At 35.1% G+C, this 16685-nt stretch overlaps 1 protein-coding gene across 1 annotated transcript; it reads left to right on the top strand.

The window, feature by feature from the left end:
• Nucleotides 1-104: 104 nt before the first annotated feature.
• Nucleotides 105-16483, top strand: LOC124364114 (tectonic-3). The gene is made up of 6 exons (XM_046819315.1): nucleotides 105-419; nucleotides 1268-1498; nucleotides 3566-3725; nucleotides 7491-7672; nucleotides 8152-8658; nucleotides 15309-16483. Exons 1-6 carry the CDS (start codon nucleotides 126-128, stop codon nucleotides 15771-15773), a joined length of 1839 nt encoding a protein of 612 aa, XP_046675271.1. The 5' UTR covers nucleotides 105-125; the 3' UTR covers nucleotides 15774-16483.
• Nucleotides 16484-16685: the final 202 nt, after the last annotated feature.

Raw genomic sequence — 16685 nt, 5'->3', positions numbered from 1 at the left:
CAGCATCCGCTTATAGTTATAAAGTGTAATTGTTGCAAACCTTGCTGGATGGTTTTTTTCTGCTTATTGACTTCTTAAAACACAGTACACATCACATAGAGAAGTATTTGATTGAGACCTTCACTATGGAAGTAGTTTTAATGTTTTGTCTTTTGGTTATACCCTTGATCTCTCAAAACGTAGACCAAGTGGGCGAGACTACTACGGATCTGCTCTGTAGCAATGGAACGGAAGACAGTTGTGAAGCCTTCAACAGTACAGAGATTCCTACGACTTCGGCAGCCGAGGTGACCACTGCGACGACGTCCTCTAAGAAATCAAAGACTCCTACTGCCAAGACCGTGAACAAGAAACCTTTACCTGTCTTCAACAACACAACACCCTCCCGCCCTCAGCCGGACTGCACTTGTGATTTGACTGTGAGTAAAGTTCTTTATTTTAATGTTGTTGGCAATCCTAACCAGGTCTAATCTGGTAGTAAAGTAGACGTGTTTTACAAATTACAATGAATTTTAATTTTTGGATTTGCAGAGATTATCTATCCATGATTCATTCCATGATTATCTATATCTTTTGATATCTCCATTATTTCAAACTCACAATGTGTTTGAAAGAGTATATAGATAAGCTAACAACCTAATATCTGAAACTTTATTTTTTTATTTATTTTATTCCAATTGACATCTTCAATTTTACATAATATCTTACTTACATAGTTGGCTTAAGTTATTTCAATAAATGTTCTTTTTTATATGTAACACAAATACTATTACCACAACAAAATGATTGTACCATGCTATAGTATAACTAATGATTCATCATTATTGTGCGATAACTGTAGTAGATGTTAAGATAAACCTAGTAAGATAATTAGCAATAAAATAGATGCAGTAACAGAGTAACAATATGTTAAAATGAAAAGAGAATAACAAGCAATGTAACACACACAGTAACAATTTGATAAACTACAAAGAAAATAACAAGCGATAGTGGGTGTAAACAAACAATTACACACAAGCAGTAACAATGAGAAGCAGACAACAATAAATAAGAAAGGAAAACAAATAACAAGACAATAATATTAATAATAAATAAACAATTTAGACAAAGAACCCTCTGAAAAAAAAACCTCCTGAGTGTTTCAACTTAGTTACAATTACCGGTTGTTTATAGCATTTAAGTTTAACATGGTTTTCTCTAGAAACTAATATCTCTTTTCATGCTGAAAGTTCAAGTAACATGTTCAGTAACCTTGACTTTGCAACAGCGTGGAGGCTGTGAAATAAACTGCTGCTGTGACGTAGACTGCGGTCCAGAACACCGCGCTGTGTTCACCCACTGCATCGCTTTACCACCGATAGTGGACTCGGACTACTGTTTTCCAACACAACTGTTGTACCGCAACAACTCCAACCACCAAACGGTAGAGACGGATCCTGGCGTACTCTGTGTGGTCCAGCAGAACACATTCGCATCCACTGATTTTACAGATATTCCTGTAAGTAGCTTTCCAAACGGATGTGTTTTTGTTATAATATTCTAACATTGCCTTGTTGCAGTTGCACCCAGTACAGCACCAGCACTGCCGTAATCGGTCACTCTTGTATCCAATCATTCTTTGGAGGTTGAAAGTCTGACTTTATGTCCTATTCCATCTCAGTGTACTAGGCCCAAAAGAATTCCCCAGTGAGGACAACCCTTAAATGCGCAGCAAGCACAGCAATTTGCTAGCATACAAATCAAGGATGATGATTGGAAAAAATCCCAATTTCTGCATCTTTCCCATTTCACTGTGACAGGCTCAGAAATTCTGGACTTCATGGTTTCTAGAATAATATTAGAAACCACTAGATTTCACTAGGTTTTTACAAATTTAAAGATAGATGGGATGTAATCCTAATGCTGGAAAAAGCAAATGTTTCTTACAAGCACCTATGAACTAACATGACTCTATTCCATGAATTTGGTTCAGTAGTTTCTGATATTTTGGGTATTTTTTAACATCAGGATCAGTGAGGCGAGGTATGACGGTTTGTTAGTAACCATCTAAAGGTAACAAAAATTTATCACTTAGTTAGAAAGTTTTACTGAATATGTGTCAGTAGAATAAAGATTTGCCACCCTAGGGGAAGGTGACTATAGAACTATTTTGCTCAGACTCGGATGCCTCCACCTTTTTTCATGTTCAGCGTGAACCCATTTCAAGACAGTGTCGAAGAATTCACACCTAGAAATGTCACAGAACGGTTGAGGTCCCTTCATATTGAAAGCTGAGTCAGGTTTACCAGAGCATCAGCTCTTTCGGTCCCAGAGATCTCCTCATGACCAGGAACCCTACAAACAGTCGTACTGTTGATTCTGGCTAGGGAAGAAACGACTTGACAGCAATCCCAGACAAGTTTGGAGTTGATCACAAGAGTTCAGCACCTTCAATTCTGCCTTTTTTTTCTGCCTGGTTAACTGTGAAATTGCTAATTAATTGTCTTAGCCCTATAACACAGACAAAGATTCTCATGAGCACTCCATAGTGGCTGTGACTTCTACCTTAAAAAAGTGTAGGATAAGGACCCATAGGGATCACCAGCTCTCTACATGGTCTCAACCCGACAATTCCGGCTGGCGCCTGTGCCACTTTTTGTGTTAGATGCGTCTTTACACCATTCAAGTTCCGCTGGTGAAAGAGGTTTCTTTCCCTCCGACCAAGTATCCATAGAAGGTATAAAAATCCTGAAGGGCTTTTTGAAGGAAAATCTTTGTGGCATCTGATCTAGGGTTCCTGTATCAGAGTCATGTGAAAATCTTCTGCCAAAAAGTATCTGCAGAACACAGCTGAAGCCGTTTCACTGTGTTGCAGATTGATCTGAAGGACCTTGATTCCCATTATCAGCCACCACTCCTCGCGTCCTGCTCTAACCCAGTGAACTTCCTCCAGTTCCTCAATTTAAGAGTCGCTGCAGACTGTTCATTTACCAAAATCTTTGGACCTCTCATGTGGACCTTCAAGTCAGCCACAGGTTTGCAGAATCCTTCCCGCCCACAGGATCGTCAACTCTGAAGAAGACCTTGATAGACGTTATTAGGTCTCTGTAGTCCCTAAAGACCACACCTACCCCCTCAAGAGCCACCAACCCTCAGACCCCATAGTCAGACTCTAGTCTCTTCATTGCCCCATAACATGACGAGAGCTCCTCTTGAACTGCAGACACACATCTTCTGCTGAGAAAACCTCATCAAGGATGCGCCCTCTGTAGCTCTGAGGTCTCCTCCTCTGAGAAGCGCCTTTCAGGAAAGTTCTTGGGCACCAAAGCAACTTGGTTTTATATAAAAACATTATTCCATACATTGTTAAGGATATATAATATATTTTAAGTATTTTATCCTCTCCTTTTAAATATCCTGTATAATAAATAAGTATTTATAATTATTTTAACAATTCTCTAGGTTGTTAAAATGGTTAATAATAGAGCAACATTATTTTTTTGCTTACCTTGATAATGTAACAGCCTCAAAATATAAAATAACCTGTTTTTACATTTAAAAATCATCCAAAATTTCTCTGTTGAAGGTGATAACAACAAAAACTGCTTTTAACAAAAAGCTTGGACGACGCAGATACTACTCATGGCCCAACCCCTCCCTTCCCTCCACTGTGTTCGATACGGAGACTCCATTCAGGGATGGGTCACCAGTATGGATAACTGACAATGTCACGATCTCTCGTTTGGGTGTGTTGTTAAAATTACATATGAAATGTTCGGTAACACATGAAATTTATTGATTTAACTGTATAGTTATATTAAGTGCTAAAGAATATGTTTACAAATTACAAGTTATGTATTTTATAATATAATTTTATATTTTAAGATCTGCTTCATGGCAAAAAATATGTATTCTAAATACTAGTTCTAGTTTATGTATAAGTCATGAGCAAAAAATAAACAAATTACTAAAACTAAAATAAATTTAGAACATTTAACCAAAATCTTAGAACTTTCTAAATTATTTACTTAAATGTCTTTCCTAGGTATATCCCCTCATCTTTTTTATATTTAGAACTAGTTTTTATAAATTTGACTCTCAAAGAAAATTTGTTGTATTTATATTTTGGAGTTATATTATACATCATAGTATCCTCTTGTTCTTGAGAATAAAATTATATTAAATAAACATAGGTATACACTAAGCAATGATTTCTTACAAATTTTATGAACAAAATCTGAAAATCACCCAAAAACAGCCTGATGTTAGAGGAAAATGAACTGCTGGTTAAGTGGACAATAACAGTTATAAAAAATGCTGTTGAAATATTTCTAATGTTGCAGAAATTCACACACCAAAAGTCAAAGTTAACATAAAAGAATTTTAATACAAGATAGGATAAAAATTACCAGAAAATTCCCCTAATATATTTTTTTAATACTTGACGCTTTTTTACTTGTGTTTTTAAAATAAATTTCTTTAAACGTTTTAACTTTAATGTCCAAAAAATGACCTGAAAAACGACTTTGTGTCAAAATCTTATGTTTATTTTGTTTCAGTAATTTACAAGGTGTCCTGAAGAATTTTGTTCAATATTTTTAACCATACAGCCATTCGTCCTTGCACTCAAACTGTTGAATATGTCATAAAGATGGTACTATTGATCTTCATAATACTCCCCAGATGTAATTTTTCTATGAGCTACTGTTTTTATAGTTAGCATGGAGGGGGTAGAATGTTTATCACTTTATACAGTAAGCTTTTGAGTGTGGTGGATAAAATTCCTTCCATGGGATTATGTAAAAATAATATTCATTATATTAACATTTCCTTTACATTCCAGTTTTTATGAAGCCTTCATGGATAAAAAATTACCGTTTTAATTTTAAAATGTCATCATCATCATCATCATCGTCAGACGTTTCCGTTCTCACGGGTCGTCGTACACAGCCTCCTCCACTTAGTCTATCGTTCCAGGTCTCCTCTTCATCCACCTGTATTTTCTGTAGTCCCCTTCTCTCTCTATGTCTTTCCACACTTGGTCCTCCCATCTTCCTCACGGTCTTCCTCTTGGTCTTCTTCCTCCTTCCTCCTTCTCCAGTGCTATTCTAGGCATTCTATTATCTCCCATCCTCTTCACATGCCCCATCCACTGTATTCTTCTTCCTTCCATTGTCTCTTGCAGTGAAACTACCTTCAATCTTTCTCTGGTTATTTCGTTCCTTATTCTATCTCTTTCTTGTAGTCTTCTCTATCCCTCTTAAAAATCTCATTTCTGCAGCTTGCAATCTGCTTAAATCATTTTAGTCCACGTCCACGTCTCTGCTCCATATTAGGAGAAAATTTACTGGATTTTTTGTTTAAGGAATGATATAGTGATAGGGAACACCTGGAACAAGAAAAGGGATAGCCACAAATACACAAGATACAATTGGAATGGTGAACAGCCAAGTTTAATAGATTATATATTAGTGAGGAAATGCCTGCAGCCATACATGGCAGATGTAAAAAGTTATATACCCAGTGAAAGTATGGGAGGAGATCACAGGCTGGTGGTAGCTGATTTTCAAAGAATGAGGTTTGGAAAGGATACATGCAAAAGACTAACAAGAATCAAGACATGGAAGTTAAAAAGATACGAAAGTTAGAGAGGAGTTTGTAAATAACATTAGAGGAACGATACCCAAGGGGAGGTCAAAACAGGAGAGGAGGAATGGACAAATTTCTCAAGAATGCTATAATCAAAGCTGCAGAAGAAAGAAACATGTGGACGAACTTCAGGTAAAAGAAGGGATAAAGAGACCCCTTGGTGGAATGAAAAGAATTGCTGAAGCAGTTTAAAAACAAAAATAGAGCTTGGCGAGAATGGTTTAAGGATAGGTCAAACGAAAAAAAAGAGGGATAAATGGAAGAGACTTGCAAGGGCATCAGCAAAGATGATGAAGGAGGCAAAGGAGAGAGGACATGGGAAGGATTTTGAAGAAAAACTGAAATCAAACTTCAAAGGAAATAAGATTTTTTATGGGGTGATAAGGAACAAGACGAAACCTAAAGAAAATGTTGACTAAGGTGGTGGATGTTTCAGGGGAAATCAAATGGGAGGAGAAAGAGGTTTTGAAGACGTGGAAAGAGTATTTTTAAGGAACTACTGGAAGGAACAGAAAATGAAGAGGAAAGAAGAGATATGACAGAGGAGACAGAAGATGAAGAGGATTTTAGTATGTGCGAATTGGAAAAAGCGGTTTAAAGAGATGAAAGAGAGGAAATCTGCGGGAATAGACGAGCTGACGGCTGAGATGATAAAGGCGGCGGGGCCCATTGGGAATTCAATGGTTGTACAGAGTGATGAGAGTGATTTGGAAGGAAAAGAAGATACCAGAAGACTGGAAAATGGAATAATAGTGCCGATTTTTAAGAAAGGCAATAAGCAAAAATGCGAGAATTACAGGGGAATAAACTTTGTTGTGCCATACACAAAAAATTTATGAAAAAATACTGTTGCAGAAAATTAGACCAGTACTGGAAGAAACAGGAAGAGAGGAGCAATGTGGTTTTTAGGAAAGGTAGGTCAACGGTGGATGCTATTTTTGTGATGAGACAAGTGTTTAGAAAAGAGGTGGGAATACGGAAAAGATACAATGGTAGCGTTTATAGACCTACAGAAGGCATATGATAAGGTACTGAGAGAAAGGATATGGGGAGAGTATGAGAAAGAGAGGATTGCGTGAGGGAATAGTAGAAAGAATAAAGAACCTGTACGGCATATGTAAAAACAGGGTAAGAATTGAAGAAAAATATACAGATACTTTTAAAACAGAGAGAGGAGTAAGGCAGGGAAGCATATTGTCACCTTTCCTTTTCAATATTATAATGGATGAAATTATTCTAGAAGTACAAGGAAACAGAGGAGCAGAAGAACTTAAGACAATAGCATATGCGGATGACATAATGATATGGGAAAATAGGGAAGAAGAGTTAGAACGAGAGTTAAACAAATGGGCAAAAGTGGCGAAGAAATATGGTTTTAGAGATGAACATACAAAAATGTAAAGTAATGAAAGTAGAGAGAAGGGATGGAAATAACAAAGACGTGTTAGTTGAAGGAAAAAGACTTGAAAAGGTGAAGGAATTCTGTTATTTAGGAAGTATCATAACAGATAGGGGCACAATAAGAGAAGAGATAGGAAACAGAATATGGAAGAGTGGAAAGTTTTTCAATATGGTAAAGAAGATTGTGTGGAGTTGGAACATTGGGATAAGAATCAAAAGTATTGATGTATAAATCTTATTTCCAACCACAATTTTATAATTTTAAAATGTAATATTTTTATTTCATGTATTGTATGTGTGTTTTGTTTAGCTGAAATCTTATATTATTACATTTAATTATGGTACAATAACTAGGATACAACTGTTACTTCACTTGTCAATGATTATTTTTATTACTTATATTATAAAAGCATAAAAATCTAGAATGAGTAGTACCGTTTGTATATTCATATTTACTCTAGGTGTGCCAGTTTCTATTGGTCACAGCACCTTGTGCCACGGCACAGTGGAGGTGACGTACCTGACAGATACAGAGACAAGTTGCACGAAACCGCTCACGACAAAGGCAGAATGTCATGCTTCCACAGAAGCACAGTTCTTTATCATTTCATCCCCTCACAGCTACAACTTTACCCAACCCCAGGTACATGCTTGTACTTTCTGTAATGTCATTGTAACATAAGTTTGTTGTTTTTACAATCAATAAAACCTGACTGTGACTGGTGATTTATATACAGTACAATGTCATCTTTATTCATTATTAAATATTGTATATTTCGCGATAATTGAGTACCTTTAATAATGTGCACAGGGCAGTTTATTGAACCAAAACCTGACACTGAAACTGACAATTTCAGTGTACTTAATTTATAAACAAACGTTCCAATATTTATTAAATTTTATTTTTGTGAGGCCTTTTGTGTTCAAGGAACACATCATCAGACCCACAACTCATGATGCATTCCTTGAACACAAAAGACCTCACAAAAATAAAATTTCATAATTATTGGAGCGTTTGTTTATAAATTATTTGATTCCAGTAAGAAGAAGCTGGTAGAATGTAATGTCAGTATAATGAAATTTTAGAAAATACATTGTTATAAAGTAAAATTTTCGTTATAGGACTGCACAGAGGATGTATGCATTCCATTGCACAACTACATTTGTTCAGACGCCTGCATCGAGAGGACCTTGCCTAAACCAGTGTTCAACGATACAACCAACATTTGCCACAACCTAATTGACACCTTGGAATACAAAATATACCACAACGGATCTCGAGGCATAGTGGACGTAAAAGGTTATTATACGCTGCGAAATCTTTCCGTCCACCGAGACCAGCTTGTCCGCAAGCGTTACAAAGTAACGTATCTGTGGGCTGGTAGCAGTGACCAGCAAGTGTTCAGGCGTAGTGGCAGCCCTGGGTACGACCGGGGGAAGCCTGTGATATCAGGCAGGAGGTCTTTGAAAGCGGTGACTTATAACTTCTCCACGTCTGATTGGATAAGTGTCGGCGTCGCAGGGGGTTCAGGCTACTGTCGAGACAGGTACAATCTGCTCTTTGGAGAAAATATCCGTACACAATGCTCGCTTACAGTTAAAGGAACTTGCAAGCAGATACAACAACAGGTTTGTCTTCAATTTGCATTATTAGAAGTACTAGTGTAAATAGTGGAGTTGTTCCTTTAAATGTACAATTTACGATCATCATAAAATAACTTCAACATTTCCTGCTATATTTTATGTGATCTATCAGATTATGAGAATAAAATTTGTTAAAAGTTATGGGCAATAAATAAGTAATATTAACTAATTCATTTCTAAGGTCATATCCACAGTATATAAATAATACTGATAGCTCTTTATTAAAACATTGTTCTTATTTATAAGAAGTAATAAAGGAACGATATTTACTGAAACTCATCATCGTTATACAACAAGATAATTATGGTTATTGCGTTCCTAGATTAACTCATAGTTCTGAAATTAGTAATTCATTTTATCTGGCCCAAATACTGTATCGAAATCTACCTAATGAAATTAAAGAAGCAGAGAGTGACAGCGTCATTGTGTATAAGCGGAAGGTGACAGCATGGTTACTTCGTGTTGGATGGTGGGCTGCAGAGGCGTTGTTGTTGTCACCTTGCACCTAAATTACCAGTCCAAAGCTCTGTTAATGAATTGTTGTATGACTATTGGTTATTAATTTAATTTTTGCATAAAACTTAGCACCTGTCAATTTCAATATGTAGCAATTAATTTTCATACTTGGGCCTGCTTTTGTTTGTTAGACAAGTTTTTGTATTAGTTGTAATCCTTTCTTTTCAATGCTGTTAGTATTTTAGGTTATACTTTTAAAGAAATTTTATTTTTATTCTGTCATACATTAATATAGCTTTTATGTAATGGTATGTAAATTTAAGAAAGAACTCTTCCCAGCACTCTGACCTGTAGTCTTGCTGGGAATTTTCCGTACGAATAAGCTTTGTCATTTTCTTGTATATACTAAGTATGTGGAATAAAGTGATTTGATTTGATATAGCAATACGTTCATTCAGTGAACTGTAACTACCAATAATTTAAGACCCACATCTAAAAATACAACTTTAGTTCCTTCGAAGCTTACAATAAATTTAATTTTTATAAACTAATATATATAAGAAACACCTTCATAAAAAGTTTATACAAAAGAAACAGAAATTTATCACAGCCATCTAAATTTTGTCTTTCCTTGTGTACCAAATAATTGCAAACATCCACTGTATTAAAGTATTAGATAATAGGGAAAGCTGTCTTAGTGTTTTATTAATTTTTAGTTGTTTTTTTAAGTCACACGTGCACATGTTAACACACAAAACAAAGAAAATCAGTCTTATTATTGTTATTACTTTTTCGTAGATACAATACTTATGTTGTGAACACGCCCTTCATTACTCTTTTGAGATCAAACAGATATAACAGTCAATACTTTTTTGTAACCAATTTCTCGATAGATTAAAAACAGTTTTAAATAACATTTTGTGACACTCTCTTTAAAACTTGCAAATCCATTAACATCTGTATATTTTGATGACATATATCATCAGCTTATGGATCAGACCTTGTGTTTAGTGTTCCTCAAAGTTTGGTGAAATTTAGTGGTAAAATTTTAAAGATATTAATTAACATTTTATATCAATATAAAGAACACACTTTTAATCTTTTATACAAAATACAGTTTTAACATTTTTTATTGGTGATAATTATTTTATTGATTGTTTTAATGTTTTATTCATGTTTTATTTGATATCAAGAGGAGATTGAATAAATGATAAACTCTGAGTTAGCACAGCCAGCAGGTGACCCTGAGTTGGACCTTTGGACTCTGTCTCAGATAAGATATCTCTACTGAATTACTGATTATTGAACTCTAGAAATATTATTTCTCAGGACTCTTTAACCTGGCAATATTTGACCAGACTCATTTTATGCTTGTCTTGATATTTACTTTGACATTGATGTGTAGATCAGATAAAAGACCTCATATAGGGCTTGTCTAACCTGGTCAAAGTCGACTGGTAAAAACTCAACAGATCATCTTGTGCAGGATATTAAACTGTCTTCTGCTTTGTTTATAAACAAACAGACAGCTCAGCATACCATTTTCTTTAAACTAATACAGTTTCGTTTGAATATTTATAAGTTGTACATTAATAGGATTATTGTCATACAATTAATAAAATGGTTAAAAATGTCCAAATAAAATATCCTTGTAGCATATGTAGTAAAAATGTCAGGTAAGTGTAGCAAGGCTTTGTTATGTAAGCAGAAACTGTTCCAAATGGACTCATTTTAAATGTTCTAATCTAAACTTAGAAGAATACAACAAATTCTCAAAATCAAAAAATTGGGTTTGTGAAAATTGTTTAGAACCAAATGAAGAAGAACAAGAAGCAATTTTTATCACATGATATAAACTAATACATTGTTAAAAGAGGTAGAGAGTTTAAATAAAGGTTGTAGTAACCCTTAACTGTGATTTGGAAGAGGCCTTTTCAAAAAGTACAAAACCTTCAAATAGAAAAAGTTACACTGGAAAATTTGCTATTAAAAAGAGAGGAAGAAATAATTAAGTTTAGAAAGTTTAATTAATAAAAACAAAGGTTTCCTTGAAACAGAACATTACTCAGCCATCGGAATTTATCTTACCTTTGAGTAACAGTTTTCAGTTGCTTGGTGAAAATACGGATATGTGTAAGTCAGCTGATTATCAAGAAAGTGATTTCCCTCCTCTACAAACCCCTAAGTTCATCTCCAGAAAGCCGCAACGAAATAATCTAATCCCAAATGTTTATCAGGGCAGTAGCTTCCAAACACAAGGGCATAAAAAATACTGTGGTGCCTGCGAAAGAGGCAAGAGACATCCTCTCTTCAAACAAAAGTACAAGGGAAAACAAAGTACCCTCGAGGAAGTGCACTGATAGTAACTATCAAGCAAATATTGACAATACACTAAATAGAGTTAGTTAGTATGAATGACCAAAGTAAATTTTTGATTTGTTCTGACAGTCATGGGAGAGATTTGGCTTGGTACATTAACAAGAATCAAAGAACCCGAACTGCTGTTGGGTTTGTGAGGCCAGGTGGTAGGAGCAGTGAAATTCTAAATCACAGAAATATTACAAATGAGTTAAAAACCAAGAATGATGTCCTGGTGATTATTTGTGGCTCTAATGACATCTCTAAAAATGAGGCTGATGTTGCAATAGATAGTATGGAGAGTACAATAAAAAAAACTGGGAACAATAAAATTATTCTGGTTGACTTGCCAATTAGATACGACCTCCCGCTGTGGTCAAGTGTTAACAAACTGCAAAGAAAAACTAATATTGCAATAAAAGAGCTATGCAGTAAATATGATAATGTATCTATTGTGGAAGTAAGCAAAGCAATGAGACAGCTTGCACACTCGTCATGGATCACATCTAAACTCAAAGGGGAAAAAATGGCTAGCCAAGCAAATTTGTGACGCTGTTGTGGAAGTACATGAGGAAATTTCAACACCTATTAGCAGCAGCCCAGTGACCATTGAAGAGGTTCTCAGAGAAGCACCTACACCATCACCCCCTACCATCATCCACCAGTCCAGTCATTACAGCGAGTACACCACAACTTTTTTTAGAAACTATAGCCAACAAGATGAAAGAAACCTAAACTCGGCCAATTCAACCTATGTAAGAACTTTAAGTAATGATGTTCACAATTTAATATTAGCACCCCCAAATAATGACAAGATCTCAAGAAATTCATTTAATATCTTATTTGGAAATGTTCAATGCTTGACTAACAAAGTCCTAGAAATAGAAATGTGTTTAAAAGATATAAATTACTCGGTACTGTGCATAGTGGAGCATTGGCTTAGTGAAGACAATTTTGAACTCTTTAACTTCACAGGTTACAAACTCGCTACAATATTTTACAGAGTCTCCAGTAGTCACGGAGGTTCTGGTATTTATGTAAAAGAAGATCTAAAAGTAAAAAGAAGTTGATGTTAAAGAATTTTGTGTCGAGATGCAATTCGAAGTTTCTGCAGTCAAACTCAGTGACCAAAAGTTATTAATAGTATCCTTGTATAGGCCCAGTGGTGGAAACAATAACATTTTTTTTTTTAAATTGGAAAATCTACTGGATTATTTGATTAAATTTAAGATTGACATAGTGCTGTGTGGCGACCTGAATATAGAAGCAAATGGGAACAATACTACAACTGTAAAGCTTCATAATCTCTTGAGAACTGCTGGCCTTTATTGTTCCAATTTTAGCCAACAAGAGGCTTAGCCTGCATTGACTACACAATAACAAACATTAGACCATCAGACTACAACGTTAATGTTCTTGATCTTTTAATATCTGACCACAGTTTTTTTATCCTTTAACATTTATGACCGGCTAATGGCAGCTTCAAAGAAAGAAGTTACACAGGTTTTCAACGACTTGAAAGACCTTTCAGACCATTACCTGGGCCTGCAGTTGAAGATTTTAAACTTTGTCTACAGAATATTGACTGGGGTGTAAACTCTTAAAGGATTAAGTGCTGAAGAAATGTATAATAAGTTTTCACAATGTGTTTATAGGCTGGATGAATATTTATTTGCCAATGAGGAACTCAAGAACAAATAACTTCAAGAATTACCATAAACCTAAAGGTCTGCGCAACTGGTTTACACTCCTCAGTTGGCAAAAATGAAAGAAATGGTTATGTCACTTTTTAATATTTCACAAGCGACTGAAGATCCCAGGGATGCTAAAAAATTATAAATTGGCCAAGATCAATTACAAGAGTGCTCTAAAACAAGCTAAATTTCATGCTAACCCAAGAATTTATTCAGTCCTCAAGCAACACTTGCAAAGCTGCGTGGCAAATTATAAAACATGAGACTCAACCGAAACAACAACAACATGCTACTCCGGATGCTGATTCTTTCAACGAATACTTCATTTCGGTAGTGGATGAAATCCGAGAGAAAATCCCCGCAGCAAAATACAAAGCCAGATGAGCTCCTAGAGGTGCAACACTTACCTTTACATCAGTCTTTCGCCTGGCAGCCTATAGAGTATAGTGATATTGTGAAAGTAATTTTAAAGTTAAAAAGTTCCAAAAGCTGTGATATTTATAATGTTTCAAATAATTTAGTGAAATTGGTGTGCAGTGGAGTGAATATCCCTCTCACCATGTGTCTAAATGCGATGCTTAAAGAGGGAATCTTTCCTAGTAAATTAAAAGTGTCAAAGGTTGTGCCAATCTTTAAGAAGGGTGATCATAGGAGTGTTAAATCGTACAGGCCTATCTCTCTGGTACCAGTTTTTTCTTAAAGTCTTTGAAGCCATCATTAAAACCCAGGTTAACTTATATTTTGAAACAAATAATCTCTTTAGTTGTAGTCAGTTTGGTTTTAGAGCCGGGATGTCGACAACCGATGCAGTTGGGGGACTTGTTTCGGGCGTCTTGGCTGGTTTCGATGCAGGCTTTGACACCTGTGCAGTTTTATGCGACCTCTCCAAGGCCTTCGACTGTGTCGATCACGACATCCTGTTGAGAAAACTTAAATTCTATGGTGTAACAGGCATTCAAAATTCTTTGTTTAAATCCTACCTCAGTTATCGGCAACAAAACATTTTTTACTAATGGCAATCTTTCTAAATCTTCTGAGGTAAAGTTTGGCTGCCACAGGACAGTTTCTGGGCCCTACTTTATTTCTAATTATGGTTAACGATCTTGAGTACAATGTGAGTTATAAATCAGTAATGTTTGCTGATGATGTCACTTTTTTTACAACAGTAAATAATCAAAATGAAAGAGAGCTTAAACTAAGATGTATGATCGATGAAGCAGATGAATGGTATAAATCAAATGTTCTGTTGTGTTGAATTTAGAAAAAACTCAAAATATGGTTTTCTCCTTAAGAGTCCAAGCTGATTGTAATGATAATGTGGTTAATTTACTAGGTATCACTCTGGATTCAAAGTTGACCTGGCATTTCTCATATAAATAATGTATGTAAAAAAATTGAGCAGGGTCATATATCTCTTGTACCATTTGAGGCACTGTGTAGACAAACACTATCTTAGAATGGTTTACTTTGCCCTTTTTCAAGGTGTAATCACATATGGGACTATTATTATGGGGTAATTGTAGCAGTATAAATGAAGTATTGATTATTCAAAAGAAAGCAGTCAGAATTCTCAACAACGCCCATTGTCTTGAGCACTGTAGACCCTTCTTTATTTGCAGTAAAATACTAACTGTTATAAATCTATACATTTTATCTTGTCTACTTTTTGCAAAAAATAATGTTAATAATTATGTCCTCAATGAGCATGTTCACTCTTATGCTACTAGGAAATTCTCACCAAATTCATGTACCTTTTGCTAGGTTAAGTAAAACTAAATTATCTTATGAAATTGTTAGCATAAGGTTATTTAATAGACTGCACATTTCTGCTCATTATAGTAGCTTTAATAGTTTTAGAAATATTTTATACGATTGGCTGTTGAACAATCCCTTTTTACAAAATTGACGAGTTCTTTAAAAGTGATATATCTAGTCTAGTCTTCCAAAGTTAGTCTGTAGGTAGTTTTAACTGTATATGTTAATTGCTTTTATTTGTATGTATCTGTAATGACGTAGCCTATTGTACAAATATGTATTTAATGGCCAAATATATGACTTATGACAATAATAATACAGTCTCTGTGTTTATAGTGTTAGTCTTGGTTTGTAAACATTGCACCTTTTTAGATCTGGCAGCAAATTTTGGGTCCGGTAGCGAATCTGTCTGAAGCAGTTATCTCAAGCTATGGAGACCCAAAGGAGGGAGAGGTAGAGGCCTGGGTGCCGTTGCTGTCAGCTGAGCCACCCCCGGTTCCGGCACTCACCACAGCTGTGGACATTATTATCGTCTACTCTCTCGTGGGACCTATGGCCAGACCTCAAGCCAAGATAATTGCAGCCTACCTGGACTTGTTACCATCAGCAAACACGTGTGAGTCTAACCACACCACAGTGGTAGTTGAGACGTCAGTGAGATTTATTGACAAGACTACTCCTGCTGTCACCAAGTTTGCACAGCCTCCTGTATACGAGATCAAACTACCACAGGATTTCTTTTACCCCTTCCTATCTGCTGGTAGTGGAATCCATCCCAGTAAAGAAATTATGTTGTTGGTTGTGATATTTTATAATGTTGTAGGGGAATATTTTTAGAATACAAACATGAAAAGGTTTAGATTTAAACGTGGAATATCAAATGGTAATTGTAACTAAGTAGTATATGTTACTTGTTTTTAATTAATCAAAATACTGTTCATTTAAGAAACATACTTGTAAATAACTTTCTTAACCTTTCCCATGCCACTAGTAAGCCATTTTGAAGGCTTTTTGTGAATGAACAAACTCTCCAAGAGACACAATGTAAAATCAGAAATAATCGTATTTGGAGTTTTGTTTAGATTCGAATATATCCATATTAAGTGTGGGTAATGTTAATGTTAGTTAATTTTGTTATGACCTCAAATCTAATTATGCTATCTGGTTCACTAAATTAATTGCTGATAACTTATTTACTCAAAACCCTTAAGTTTTAATCTCTATTTTTTAGACTGCTGTGCTTATCCAGAGAGTAATGTTAAACAAATTAATACAAAGCCAATTTCATTTATAAATGAAGGAATATAAACGGTTTTCTATTGTTTGTTCAGGTAATATAGCGAGTGACAATCATACCCTAACCATCCACAAAGAAATGTTCCATCAGTAATGAATGCAATTTTGACAGTGTTTTTGTGATATTGTAGTATATTAGTATTCTTCAGTGAGTTTAGTTTACTGTTGGCTTATAGTGTATTAATAATGATTTATTGTAAATGTTTTATAGATTTCAGTTTAATAAATATTTTTCCAATTTTCGTATTGTACATTTTGTTAATTTATTTTCCAAATAAGAATAATTTATTGTGATGTTAGATTTAAAATTACATTTAAACACTGTAAATAACCACCTACATTGCCACCTATAAATTTGCCTAAGTTAATTGCAGTCATACTTACCACATCCAAAACCAGGCAATTAAATTAGTCACAAAATTGTTTTTTACTGGATAGTATTGGTGTGTAAGG

The sequence above is a fragment of the Homalodisca vitripennis genome, chromosome 6 (assembly GCF_021130785.1).
Source record: "Homalodisca vitripennis isolate AUS2020 chromosome 6, UT_GWSS_2.1, whole genome shotgun sequence".
Lineage (NCBI taxonomy): Eukaryota > Metazoa > Arthropoda > Insecta > Hemiptera > Cicadellidae > Homalodisca > Homalodisca vitripennis.
Note: the sequence above shows the minus strand (reverse complement) of the source record. Positions and strands in the feature narration are given on the sequence as shown.